This window comes from Sesamum indicum, linkage group LG2 (genome assembly GCF_000512975.1).
Source record: "Sesamum indicum cultivar Zhongzhi No. 13 linkage group LG2, S_indicum_v1.0, whole genome shotgun sequence".
NCBI lineage: Eukaryota > Viridiplantae > Streptophyta > Magnoliopsida > Lamiales > Pedaliaceae > Sesamum > Sesamum indicum.
The window spans coordinates 14,235,084-14,248,198 of record NC_026146.1 but is presented as its reverse complement, the minus strand read 5'-3'; the positions used below and the strand labels follow the sequence as shown (position 1 = coordinate 14,248,198).

Genomic DNA, 13,115 nt, shown 5'->3' with positions numbered 1-13,115 from the left:
GTTCAGCAGATATACTGAGTGGTAAACTGGTACAATAAGCCTTGCACCATAGCCAATTTCTGGCATATCCAGATTTTCTTTCATTATACAAAGGCAAACTCACTCGATTTTGTGCTCTCACGTCCTTAACTACAGCACAACTGGATAGTAGACCTTTCCATGATAAGCCAATACATCAATTGTTCCATAAAGCTGCAGAGAATTATAGACAGTATTCAAGTTTGTACAGATCTCACTACACTATGATCCTCCTGTCTTGGAACGCAAACAATCATCAACTTCACTCAAGAATAACAAGTTGATATTTGGGTCAAGAAAACAAGTTCAGTAAGACGGATCAGCATCCACCGACCAGGCTTGTGCCAGTATCTCTTGGGTGGCAGTAGGCAGGCTGTCCGCTGGCTAAGTTTAAGTTAAGACAAAGAATCGGTCAGTAATTTCACTGAGCAAGCATTTACACAGTTGACCAGCACCTTGGAGCATAACAATTGTAAGCACTTCAAATTCCAAATTTGCAGTCCTTAGCAATACCACAGTGACCTTCCAGTGTATAGTGCACATAGTATAGCGGAATATCAGTTACTCATGAAACTTCCTGAAGTGCCAGATTCAGCTCATGTGCAGACTTGGCAATAGACCCACCTCTTCTGCAAGATGAAATAGCAAAATAAAAATTGGCCATTTGGGCCAAGCAGAACCAGTATTTTCATTAGAAACACATACCTCGAGAGGACGGGCAGGCAGCCTTTCACTTTCTCAAGCTCCACGTAGCAAAGGTTGCAACGCTCCAGCCTGGAAGACAACAGAAAGAGATAGCAGATCTTCCAATAATTAGATAGTAACAAGAATAAGAATTAAAGATAATAGTAGGATGTAGTAACTAGTAACAACAATTGTAATTGTAAGTGTATAATTGCTGACAACTATAAGGAAAGAAACAGCCAAACCTTTGCTCTGCCTCAATATCTACACCAACAGATGATGGCGCCGATAATGAAGAGTAGATCACAGAGCCAAACAGTCTGACCAGTTTTAGTAGCACTTCAAGTGCAATATCTTGATGCCTAAAGATAAAAATTATCAGATCAATAGACCATCTGTAGCTGTCACTGCTTTCCAATCAGAAAGATAACTGCATGAAGATAAATTCATGAACTTGTGGATTAAACAAAAGTCCCAGAGGACCAATTACTCGATCCTCAAAAGCATAGGCTTCTTACCTCATCCCTTGTTATGCAGAAGAGTCAAACTTAGTCATACCAAAGGGTTACAAAAAATAGTCCTTTTAAAGGGTATATATACATAAAACCCTGCAAATGATACCATATCTAGCAAACTTATGATGGATGGAAAAAGTTGTAATTGAAGAGCTGTGGCGATGATGAAGCCACACCCACAATTCAAAGCTGCATGTCCCAGTCGCATCAAATATTCTGCTTACCTGATTCTTTTTTCATAACCTACTTTCTCCTCGATATAAAACAGTGAGCAAAGCTCGTTTTCTACCCTTAAAATAGCTAAAATAGGTTCTTTTATTGGTCTGCAGAAACTCCCATCCACTTTGTTATCACGACAATGGATGTCCAAGCACAATATATTCCTCAGGGCTATCAGGACTCATATCAGAAAACATGCACGAAAAAGAATCTAGAAGGGGTTAATGCGCAATATCATTTCAGTAAAATATGTTATTTTCTTTTATTATTTCTAGTATTTTCACCAAACAATAACCCTGCTTCGCTAAGCAACCAACTGATGTACGTATCCTTCAAGAGCGCAAAGTTCAGAATGAAAAGCACAAACTTAAGAGATGCAGATGAAAGAAGTGCTGAAGGATCAGTAGATCTACTCACCTATCCATATCACTTTCAATAAGTCCTGAGAGGAGTGGCAAAAGACAAGAACAAATATCTAAGGTGACCATGTCAATTCTTTCTGCCAAAAGGCTCATTACATCAGCAGCCACCTGCAGTATGACGAAAAAAGAAAAATATTATCTTTAAGTTTCTACTGCTCAGTAAGACAAGAAGCAAGTCTTCTTTACCTACATTCTGGGAATAAAAATATAACACTCACACTATGATCTCCCATTTTGCTGATTGCACTAACGGCCCCCTTTATATCATGTCTTTGCCAGTAATTGAGGACCACCTGCAAATGGAAAGAAGAACGGCAGTAGTGATAATAGTAAAAAGAATATATAGAAAAATTTATTTAATAGTCCTACTGCTAAAAACAACAGTCTCAGTAAGACAAGTTTCTAAATAGCAGTATAGCACTATGGTGAATCTTTGAGACTTGAGAGGTAATTTTTATAAGGTGATCCAAGAAAGTGAAGGCCATTTCAGGAAATAAAGCACAGAAAGAGACTTGAGTTACTAGACTAGAAAGTATTTATTCTGCCAGCTGTAATAACCTGCTACAGTCATCCTAGGAAACTTATTTTTTTAACAAAAAACCGCCAGTGCCATGGTGGGGAATCATTTCTGGGTCCCCATCCTTTATGTATTAATTAGTCAAAGAAAGGGCAAGTGTACAGATTTTACGGGTGTTCTGCATTACATAACTTGATCAAATACTAACTCGCTTATTGCTCCCAACATCTTATTTCCATAAATGACTCAACTATACAACCTCCAGATTAGTTCCCATGCCAACCAAACCAATGAAGAAAATAGCATGCTGATTGGCATAGAAAACCTGCAACCTTGTAAGCAACAATGTGAAATAAGCTATTAGCTCATGAGGCCCACAAATTTATTTTGCTAAATACATTATATAAAGCAGCAGTTCTTTTCTGTCAATCACTGAACTTCAACTAGAAATTCTTTACTAATTTAACTGATTTCTTCGGATTACTTTTTTCCTAGGGTACATATGTCTTAGATTATATAGTTTCCCTTCTCTCTGAGAAACTATGTAGAAAATGACAGTGTGTTTAGATCTCATCATTGTACCATGAAGAGTATCCGCACAACAGTAAAACGCGTTTCCTATATCCTGATTGCCTCTTCCTGCCCACTCTTATTCATGGTTGGTTGGTGCCCAAGGCCCAAGCTGGGCAAATATCCTTGAATATAGGTTTTGACTCAAGAAATATCACATTCAGAGGTGGCAAACTGGCAGCTAATAACAAAGCACAGGTGGAAAATTGGAGAGCACACTGTCTATAGTTGGAACAGCTGCTTCTGACAGCATTTCTGAGGAAATAACAAGAACTTATGCTAGCTCTCAAGTTGATTTTTGTCTGACAGCACAATCATAGTCCAATACTTGTTCGGGGCACCATTCTGCTCTTGTGTAACTTCACCTCTTCCAAGGAAATCTACAGATATACCGTGACCAGAACAGGACACCTAATGTTGTGGCAACCTAATTACTTTACTTCCTAAATCATATCCTAAACAGGATCAAGCTTACTGTTTACAAGGAATTGTTCTGTGACATTGTTGTCATTGGAGATACAATTGAGCAAGGTGCGGTCCTATGAAGTTATTTGACTATATATGACAACCATGCAGCTGCACCGTTTGCTTGTGATTGCATGTCTGTAACGCATGTAAGCATATCCAGCTATGTTGTCCATTCTGTGGGAAAAGCTACCAAGTCAAGCAACTTGTACTCCTTACATGGCTTATGAATATAGTTAGCAAATATATATACAAGACTCTACTCAAAACAGGATGGATTTTCTATCTGAGGGTATTGGTTACTTCTTTGAGTTGGCTCTTGGATGTTTCTTCTTGTTTAACAAGTTGCTGTTGGGCAATGTCTTTGAGTGTTCTGGGTGGTTATGTAGATTATTGTCCTCTCACTATACAGTTAAAGTCAGAAGGCCTTTAGTTGGATAGGTCCTTTTCTTTCTCTCTCTGCCTCAACAAAATGGAAGCAGGTGAATTGTATAAGAGATGTGTGAACAGAGCAACATATAAAGGAGTTAGCAGCTCTCCATTTGAAACCTGTATGGAAATGCAGCAGCATAATCCGGATACGGATTCCAGGAATAATATAACAATGCAATGAAATACCTGTAGTTTGTTTAAACGAGACTTCATTGAGCTGACAAATTGATCATGCAGTTCCATCAAGTCAGCAATAGTATCCTCATCACTAGCAGAGACTGACTCATTTTCATCACTTAACGGATAGCTTCTCTGTCATGGTAGACATGAATAAGGACCATGTAAATCACTTATATGGAGACATCAAAAGAAGTTGTAAGACTAAAAAAACATGCGAGATCATCATAAAAAATAGAACATAGATTAGATTGCAGATCCAGTTTAAATATTTCAGTCATAATTTTATATTCCTGATCAACAATAATGATTATGTTTCACGTATTCCAATTATAATATTATAGTTATTATGTGAATCACGATTCCTACTGTAAGATAAAATATGTAGGAATGATTTTTAATTATAAACTATAAATGCATTAATTAAATATATATGATATTATTAGACGTTAGAGTAACACTATCAGTTATTGGATACAATATTTATAACAGCATCTGATACCAAGACTATACACACACACACACACATCAGAGAAATATGAAATAAGAGTTTCGCTGGAAAATTAGGAAAAGTAAAAAGCTCCATGAATAGCTGAAAGGTTGCATAGGAAAATAAAGAAACAGACAGTAGCATGAAGGAAATTAAATAATTTCAGAACTGTCATTTATTTCATTTCCATCAAATCAAAAATGGTAGCCTTTCCGTCATCTAGACAGAAATGTACAGAAATTTAGATCCATGAGTCATGTGTCCAGATCTACCTGTAGAGTATAGTAGGAGCTAGATTTGAAAAGCCAGTAAACAGGAGTGAACCTAAATGGCCTAGCAAATTCCTGGAGGAACTACTGTAAAAATCATTTTGGTATGGGAATGTCTTACAAGTCATAGATTTCACATACCAAACCTAGTGCTTCAAAGATGATACAGTAATTATACTTTTCAGCAAGTGCCAGCACCACCCAAGGTGCAACATTGCAGATATGAAGTAGTGAATTTTGAACAATTGCCTCATAAAGGTGAAAGAAAACCAGGGTAAACTGAAATCAGCTTGAAGCAATTAATTAATCAATAGCTAGAAGTGTGAAAAAAATGTCCCTTAGCTCAGAACTCTAAGTGAAAGATAAAAAAATGCGGCAATCCAATGTCTCCCTCCAATTATAATCTTACTCACTCCAATTATAATCTTACTTATCTGAAAGGAAGTCACAAACCGAAAGCACTTTGGTCCAACTCTATAAGAGAGGTATGGATGGTCATCCCAATCTCAGTTCTAAAAGGGAAACATACCACCCGATTACACAGAGAGTAAAACGTCCAGAACTTGCGGACTGCTTCGGGACCAAAAAAAGTAGAGGCTTGTAGAGCTAATCAAATCACATTTTCTTCTAGATAATCCCCAAAGTTTATTAATAAAAACTGAAAAGGAGAATGAAACAGAAGTTATGCGTCCAGAGAACAAGTTAGAAGTGTACTTACAGCAGTTAATTTCCCAGAGACATTGCTTGAAGCAAGACCAGGACGGTAAGAATTTCTTCCTTTATGCTCAAAGTTTGAGACCATTGAATGGGTTCGGCCTAATTTTATCAACAAGAATGAGTTCATGTTCATAATGCTACAGAAACTGTATATTTAAAAGTGCAGTAGCAGCTGTACCAAACACCAAGTTGTTCAATAAAGCACTCACTAGATAGTGTAGCTGTACCTCCTTTTTGACCTTCTACATGAGATGTATCCATATTCATGGTATTCCCTCGAAGTTCATCTGTGATCAAAAGAAAATTGGTTAATGAAATACAGTGCAAACTCATTCTATCACAATTGTCATATTTACAGATATAAGCTGACTTATGACCTCAAATTGCTACTGATATTGTAAACTTGATGGTGAAACAGGTATGGAAAAAGCCACCACAGGAACTAAAGAAACCACCCAAATATATTAAACTAAAAAATAACAAGTCAATAAGATAAGTTCAGCAGATCCAAAAAGGAACCCAGATGATAAGGCATGATCACCTATACTCTTCATAAAATGGAAGAGTGCCATAGAGTTCCAGTTTGATCTGTCATTATTCTTGCCTGATTTGATTTCTCACTCATTACCAACCACAGGATGCCTACCACTTCTTATTCGCAATTGCCTTGTAATTTTAAACATTTAGCTCTTCTAATTACTGTATATAATTACTTACTTTATGTAATATAAGTTAATAATATAACATATTTTCATCAAAAGAAGATTGAATAGAAAGTTTACTCAAAACTAAATATCAATTGTCCTAAACAGTCCATAGCCAATAGCGCCAACAAATCTAGGTCTCTTCAGAGTTCAAACTACAACAGAAGAGCAGTGATATGACCGCCAAGCACCTTTACCTGCCAGCATCATTCAGTCTTCAGCAAGCAGGTTTTCTGTGGTATATGTTCGAACCACCAAGAGTTAAAGATGAAATAGAAAGCTAGTTCATGATGAGATCACCCATCATCTCAGTGCCTCACAAGTACCCAGAAACAGCATATATTAGAGAGGAAATAACAGTTCTCAGTGACTGCTTTCAAAAATGGGCCACAGGTTCTCTACGTTGCCTACCTCCTTCCTCCTAGTTATGAAGAGATCCAAACAGAAACTACGATAAAATAAATTAGTTTCTAGTCCATGAGTGAACTAGAACAACTAGAACAGAAAGACGAATGGGAGGGAGGAGAATGGACGAGACAACATGTTGCTGAGAACCACTGATGTATGATGTATTCAAATTTAGATCACAAGTATAAGGGATGGGTACATGAAAAGTACACACGGCATTAGTTTCAAGTCAACATCAAAAAGAAGGTGCACTAGAATCCTAGCCATAGGACCGCGAGTGACACAAAAAGCATGCTTTGCAAGAGGACAAGCATGTGGCAAATACACGTGAATACGACTGCAATGTGACAGAAGTGCATTTAAGAGAAGTATACGTACAACTCTCACGCTGGTATCTGGCTAGGGCGTCAATAGTTGCATTTGTATCAACTTTTCTCGAAATCATAGGTTTATCATCTTTGGATTTTCTCTCAGCTGCGGCAACTCCACTAACTGAGCTCTTAACTGAAGTACCAATAATCCTATCTGGTACACTGAAATCAGTAGCCTTCGGGAGCTCATTATCAGATTGAGCAGAAACAACCGGCCTCTCCAAATCATCTCTGGCATTCACAAATTTACGCAGCTCAGATGTTTTTGACTGGTAAGATAGAGGTACTGTTTTTACTGGAGCATCTTCTTTCCTGGATTCAGAAGCCTGCTCTAGCCTTTGACTATTTCTAGGCACAACAACTGGAATTACATCAGATCTGTTGAATACAGATATACTCGCTGTTGGTTGGACTTTTGCAGCTTGTCGCTTTGGGTTTGTTGCATTGGCAACTGCTGCTGAATTAATTTGAGTTGCTTTTGGAACACCACTGAAATTTGACCTTTGAGGAGTGCACGGAGTACTGGCAGTAGCTTCAATCAGCATATTCAAGAAGAACATTTAATAGAACTTCAAAGTTAAATACAGGTAGAAGTAAATGATCGACAAAAGGAGATGAAACTCAAATAAGACTGTTAACGCGGTGTGAGAGTCATGCAGAAAAGTTATTATTTTGACCACAAATTAAGATAAAAAAAAAAAAAAGTCAAAGATTAGCTTACATGAAACTGATTTAGAATCCTTATTAAGATCTGAATTCTGCTGGACAGAGAGCCTCGTGAATGATCTTGTTTCTTTCACAGAATCAGAATTATGTGAAATGGAAAGCCTACCCAAATTGGCCTTTACATTATCTTCTGTTAATACAGTTGAACCACCAGAATTAGATTTTGAATCCGAGTCACCATTTAATCGAGCAGTACTGCCCATTGCATATGGTTCAATGCGCTGGCAACATCCCAATGTAGCAGAAGATTCATGAGTATGGATATCAAACAGGAAAAGGTTAAAGTTGCATGGATAATAGATACTATGAAAGTGAGTTATACCGAAATGTCTACAACCCAAACTCCAACACAACTTTGATTGTAAGAACATCCAAGAAGCTTTCCTTCATGAACATTCATGTCCGATAATTTAGACCACCCCACATCTACAGTATCATGACTTCTGATTGGTTCCCATGAGAAAACCTATGACAAAAAAATTTAAAAAGAATAATCAGATGGTTTATAGTGGTTACCATATTACCTCATCAACAACTAAAATTTTATAGAGCATACTTTCAAATTCTCATGCAGGCCACAAAGCAGGGTTCTTCCATCAGGATTAAAGGTCATACAACGCACTCCTGTTGACTGCATTTGGAACAATTGAACAATAGTTAATCCAAACTTAGTCAACAATTATGACACCCAGGCTCAAAAACAGAAGGCAACAGCCAGGAAGTACAGTCAGAAAAAGATAATTAAGCAGCAAAGCACAATGGCAAGAGGAATCCATGGCATATAAAAGCAAAACCTCGGGTCCAGTTGAACCAATTAGCTCAAAAGTTTCAAGATCCCAGAATTTAACAGTTCTGTCAGCTGAACCTGCCAAAGAATTGGAAAAACAAGATCAAAAATATAACAGTTACTAGAAGAAACAACCTTAAATAATAGGCCAAACAGCATCTTTCATCACAGTGCATAAAGAATTAAATTTCAATGAAATGCGTATGCTAGTCCCGCAGTGTGGACAAGCCCGAATTCTTACATGTGCCAAAATACCACAAGGCGAAGTGGCAGCCTTGCAATGATAGAAAACATTAAATGCAATTTCTATTTGATCACGTGGATGATGACTAGAAAGCATAAACTGAATCTAAATTCATTAGATGCCACCATCAATGTGAACAGACATTCATCAATAAGAAGCTTATTACACTTAAATATGCTAAGCAGGAAATTAAACGGCCATGCAGCTTGGAGAATGAAAGGCACAATCATCTAGTACACATCTATTTCTTCCTTCAGTTAACACCAGCTAACCATTTGCAAAATAGAACCCTTTTTTTCCATTAAGCTTCATAGCTCCTAAGATGCTGAAACCAAAGTTTCAAATGCTCCAACTCGTGTTGTGAGTGTGTTTAGATTATCCTGCCACTAAGCGATTCAAATAAAAAACCTATGCACTATGGAAATGCCTAGCCTTCTTCTCATCATTCCATTTCATTCTTTGCACTCCATGTTTCTTCTTCACTTTGTCATAGGAAGATACTAGCAACAGAATTCAATTAACCACCAAAATTTTTGAAGCTACCAGTGGTAAGTGAGCAGACATCTGTCTCTAAAATTCATTACATGACAAGGTTCTGAAGAACAAGGAACAACAATTTGAAAGAAACATTAGGGAACCATAGTGAAGAACTTGCTAAAATTTGGATAGATTTATCTATTGCCTTCTGTATATACAATCCTGAATATGTGAAGGAGAAACATCTAATTCTGAAACATTCATGCAGAAAATTCAGAAAATAGAAATGGCTCTCCTGAAAAGCTTAACAGTTCTGAAGTCTTCTCAGTTTTCTTCTGCATATTGCCAGATCCAATAAAATGCTTATAATTATTCTAGTGGAATGAGCAAAATTATTGAGCCATGCTCCTTAATAAGGATAGTTACTGTTTAGAGCTACCAGTTGTTACTGTTTTTTTCTTTCCAAAGCATTTAAATGAAATAGTCTTCCACTTGCCATTTTCAGTATAGAATATTATAATAGCAAGCAAATAAATGCAGACAGCAAACCGATAACCAGATAAAATTTTAAAGATCTAGCAGAAGATAGCATTCTCAACCTGTTGCCAGCAAAAACTCATGAGGATGGAAATCAATGCATTGAATTTGGCCTTCATGACATTTGAAATCATGCAAAAGCTTGCCCGCAGTTAAATCCCATAGCTGCATTTTTAGGAACAGAAGGATAATAAGAGACTGAATTTAAATGTATGCTAGAATCCAATTGCACAGCATAACATCTACACATTAGCAGCTTTAAACTAAAATTGAGATCAAAAAAAAAAATTAACAAGAACAAGAAACGGAAAAGAAAATTGATATGGCCTTCATAAATCAAATCGAAATAGAAAAAGAACCATTTCATGTGCTAATATAAACTACTTAAATTGATACATGTGTTGATAACTTGAGTTTCAAAGAGAGTATGAAAAAGGAGAGCAGTATAACTTAGTCAACTTAAAGAAAATTTTAACAATTAGCAAGCCAAGAGAACAAATGTCTTCAAGTTCTGACAAAGCTAAACTAATCACAAACAGAATGAGAAGTTAAGGACAACAGATCCAAATAAGAAAACAAAAGAAACTAAAGATTAACCTTCACAGTGTTGTCCTCCCCGCCAGATACAACCCATCGCCCATCAGGAGTAAACCTGATTGCATTAACACCTCGAGTATGACCTTTGTAAGTGTGTATACAACCTTTCCTTCGGATATCCCATATTTTCAGATTTGTGTCCAGAGACCCAGATGCAAAGAACTCCCCAAAGGGATGAAAGTCCAAAGATATGCAATTTGATCGGTGACCGGTGAGAGTGCGAATAACTGCCAGAGATGATTAAAACCAAACATAGCAAAGTTCATTTTTACGTGAATGCTAAAAAACATAAATAAAGTCGATTGCAATAAGCTTACTCTTAGCCTCCTCTAAATCCCAAAGCTTAATGGTACCACTAGCTGCTCCAGCGGCTACCAAAACCTCCGAAGAATCAAAGCTAACTGAATCAATTCCACTCGAATGACCCGACAAACTCTAACAGATTGAACCATGAAGGGAAAGCCAAATTAGAAAGGATAAGATAAAAGTTGTCATCAGTTTCCTTTTATAGACTTTTAGGAAAAGTACAATGATAATCATTGACATTGTTATTAAGGCTACAATAAGTTTAATTGGAAAGGGATTGGTTCCCTTAACAACCCCAACCAGTAACCTCCCGCCAAGAAAGAAGTAACTTAGTGTTAAAGCAGGAAACTGGTTGCAGGGGATTGTAGGTTCAACACTGACCAAGAATCAGTTTGGGATATGGGAAACTAGGAAACAACTGTCACAAGTGCATTCAAAGCGGAAAAACAAAAGAAGTTAATAAAATAAACTATGAGGCCACTGGAAAGAAAAGGTAAAGTGAGTATTGAACTGACCAGTATAGCATTGGGCTTCCCAATAGCCCAGAGATTGACCTTATGATCTTCTCCTCCAGTCACAAGTACCCTTGATGATTTCCTCCCAATCTTTAGGCAGTTCACACTTAAAGAATGAGCTACAAATTCCTCTATAAGAAGCATTAAGTTAAGGCTGCCAAATTAACGTCTCATTTTCTTTTTAGCTACATGTAGCATCCTCTACCACTAGAAGTTTTACATAATGCTCACAGCTTTGTTCTCTGCAAACAGAGGCTGCCAAATGGCTTCATATATTGATACTCTGAAGACGGGTATTGCTCTTAGTGCCATTGGCATGCCACTAATGGATTGAAGTAAAAATTTATTTCCACAGTTATCAGTGAGTCATTTATTAGAAATTGGAGTTATATTCAGCATTCATGCTTCCTTTTTCTTTAAAATTAAATGCAAGAGAGATTCGTGCTAAATGTTTTACAAAATGAACAGAAAAAAAGAAAGTGAGCGTTCACGGAACTCGTGGCCCAAGCAATGCACATCATGAGTAAACAAATGAGAAGAGCACAATCTAAAAGAACACGTTGTCTTTCTTCCACTGGATCCGAACAAAATCCACCGTACAGCACTACATTTTGGTTTTCCATATCAAGACCGTATCTGAAATGTAAAAAGGGGGAAAAGAAGCGCAAAGAATGCATCAGACTTCAGTAACAAGGATACGTAGCTTATAAGCACGTTTGGTGGTGGTCGTCATTTCAGAACTCCGAGAGCAAAAATCAAAATGCCCAAAAACCCTAGCACAACCTCCAGCTCAGCGGCAAAAATTGGAGACAGTGCGACAGATCCCAAGCAAAAACATCCAGCCAACATTCACATTCCTCTCAAATGCCTCATAATCTGCATCGGTCACGCCATGTTCGACGAAATGACTGAAACAGTTCCTAATCACTCTTCCATTTCACTAGGGTCAAAAATCTGAATTAATAACGGCAATTTTAGAAGCAGGATAGAACAAAACAAACACTTGGAGGGCTATCTGCAAAAGGGTTATCACAGATACACCAATGCACCTCCCTGCAATAAATTTTCAAAAAATGTATGCGTTGCGCTGGATGAGAGAGAGGGGTGGAGGAGGAAGAAGAGGGGTTCTTTTCCAGATCCCAGCTTCGCAATTACTTAGGATTGCAACTTCACAGCTTCAAAACCAAAGATCCCTTTCAGAGTTTCGCAGTCAAATTTTGAAATTTGGTGCTGTGAGGGAGTGTTGGTGAAATTTTTTGGTTTGGGGATTTGAAGTTTGAACGGTGGATCCAAAACGATTTAGAGGGTATATTTTTGGTCAATTTCGTAAAACTCAAAAAAACTATAAACTGTTAATTTGTTTGTTAATATTTTTATTTCGGTGGAAAATATGTATTTGTTATTTTATATAAACAATAATATATCTAAATTAGTTAATAAGATTGTGAGATTATTTTTTAGAGTATTGCAAACGTACTTTTTAGCTTTTGGATTTAGAACAATTAGTTTTTAAAATATTTGGGATGTTAATTTTTTTTTTCAAAAATTGCTACAAAAATTATTTTTACGTCAAAAGTTAAAAGCACTTTAAGGGTGCTTATAATTATTTTAATTTTTTTTTCATAAATAAATTCAACTTACTTATAGACTACGTTAATTTGATTATAATAGTCTTAATTCAAATTCATCCTTTTTAATTTATTTTAAAAACTAGCGTAAAATCATGCCAAGACACGGAGAAATCTTTTCAATTTAAATTGAGAATGTAATAGTAAATATTCAATAACATATGCATAGAAAATTGGGAAAAAAATGTTATTATGTAATTTTAACTACCTTTATATAGCAAAATTCAACAAAAAGTATATAAAACGTAAGTTTTTTTTTTATTTAGAGATATTGAATAAAATGAGTTATAATTGTTATTAAATTGACTTAAAATACGAAA

At 36.5% G+C, this 13,115-nt stretch overlaps 1 protein-coding gene across 2 annotated transcripts; it reads right to left on the bottom strand.

Moving 5' to 3' along the window:
- On the bottom strand, positions 335-12,470 carry LOC105156145 (katanin p80 WD40 repeat-containing subunit B1 homolog). Of its 2 annotated transcripts, none has more exons than XM_020691867.1 (18): positions 11,867-12,470; positions 11,168-11,298; positions 10,664-10,781; positions 10,347-10,573; positions 9,812-9,914; positions 8,499-8,569; positions 8,261-8,335; positions 8,027-8,170; positions 7,700-7,925; positions 6,986-7,510; positions 5,705-5,782; positions 5,497-5,594; positions 4,029-4,154; positions 2,077-2,151; positions 1,854-1,966; positions 948-1,064; positions 724-792; positions 335-647 (listed from the first exon to the last, which is right to left on the bottom strand). In XM_020691867.1, exons 1-18 carry the CDS (start codon positions 11,898-11,900, stop codon positions 584-586), a joined length of 2,394 nt encoding a protein of 797 aa, XP_020547526.1. In that variant the 5' UTR covers positions 11,901-12,470; the 3' UTR covers positions 335-583. The 2 variants fall into 2 exon arrangements, with proteins under 2 accessions (XP_020547526.1, XP_011070501.1); XM_011072199.2 differs by having other exon boundaries at positions 5,723-5,782.

Coding starts and splice junctions, on each gene's coding strand:
- LOC105156145 (XM_020691867.1), bottom strand. CDS start 11,900: ATGACGACCACCACCAAACGTGCTTATAAGCTAC. Junction 11,299..11,866: donor CAAACGTGCTTATAAGCTAC/GTATCCTTGTTA, acceptor TGCTTCTTATAG/AGGAATTTGTAGCTCATTCT. Junction 4,155..5,496: donor TCTCTGGGAAATTAACTGCT/GTAAGTACACTT, acceptor CTACCATGACAG/AGAAGCTATCCGTTAAGTGA.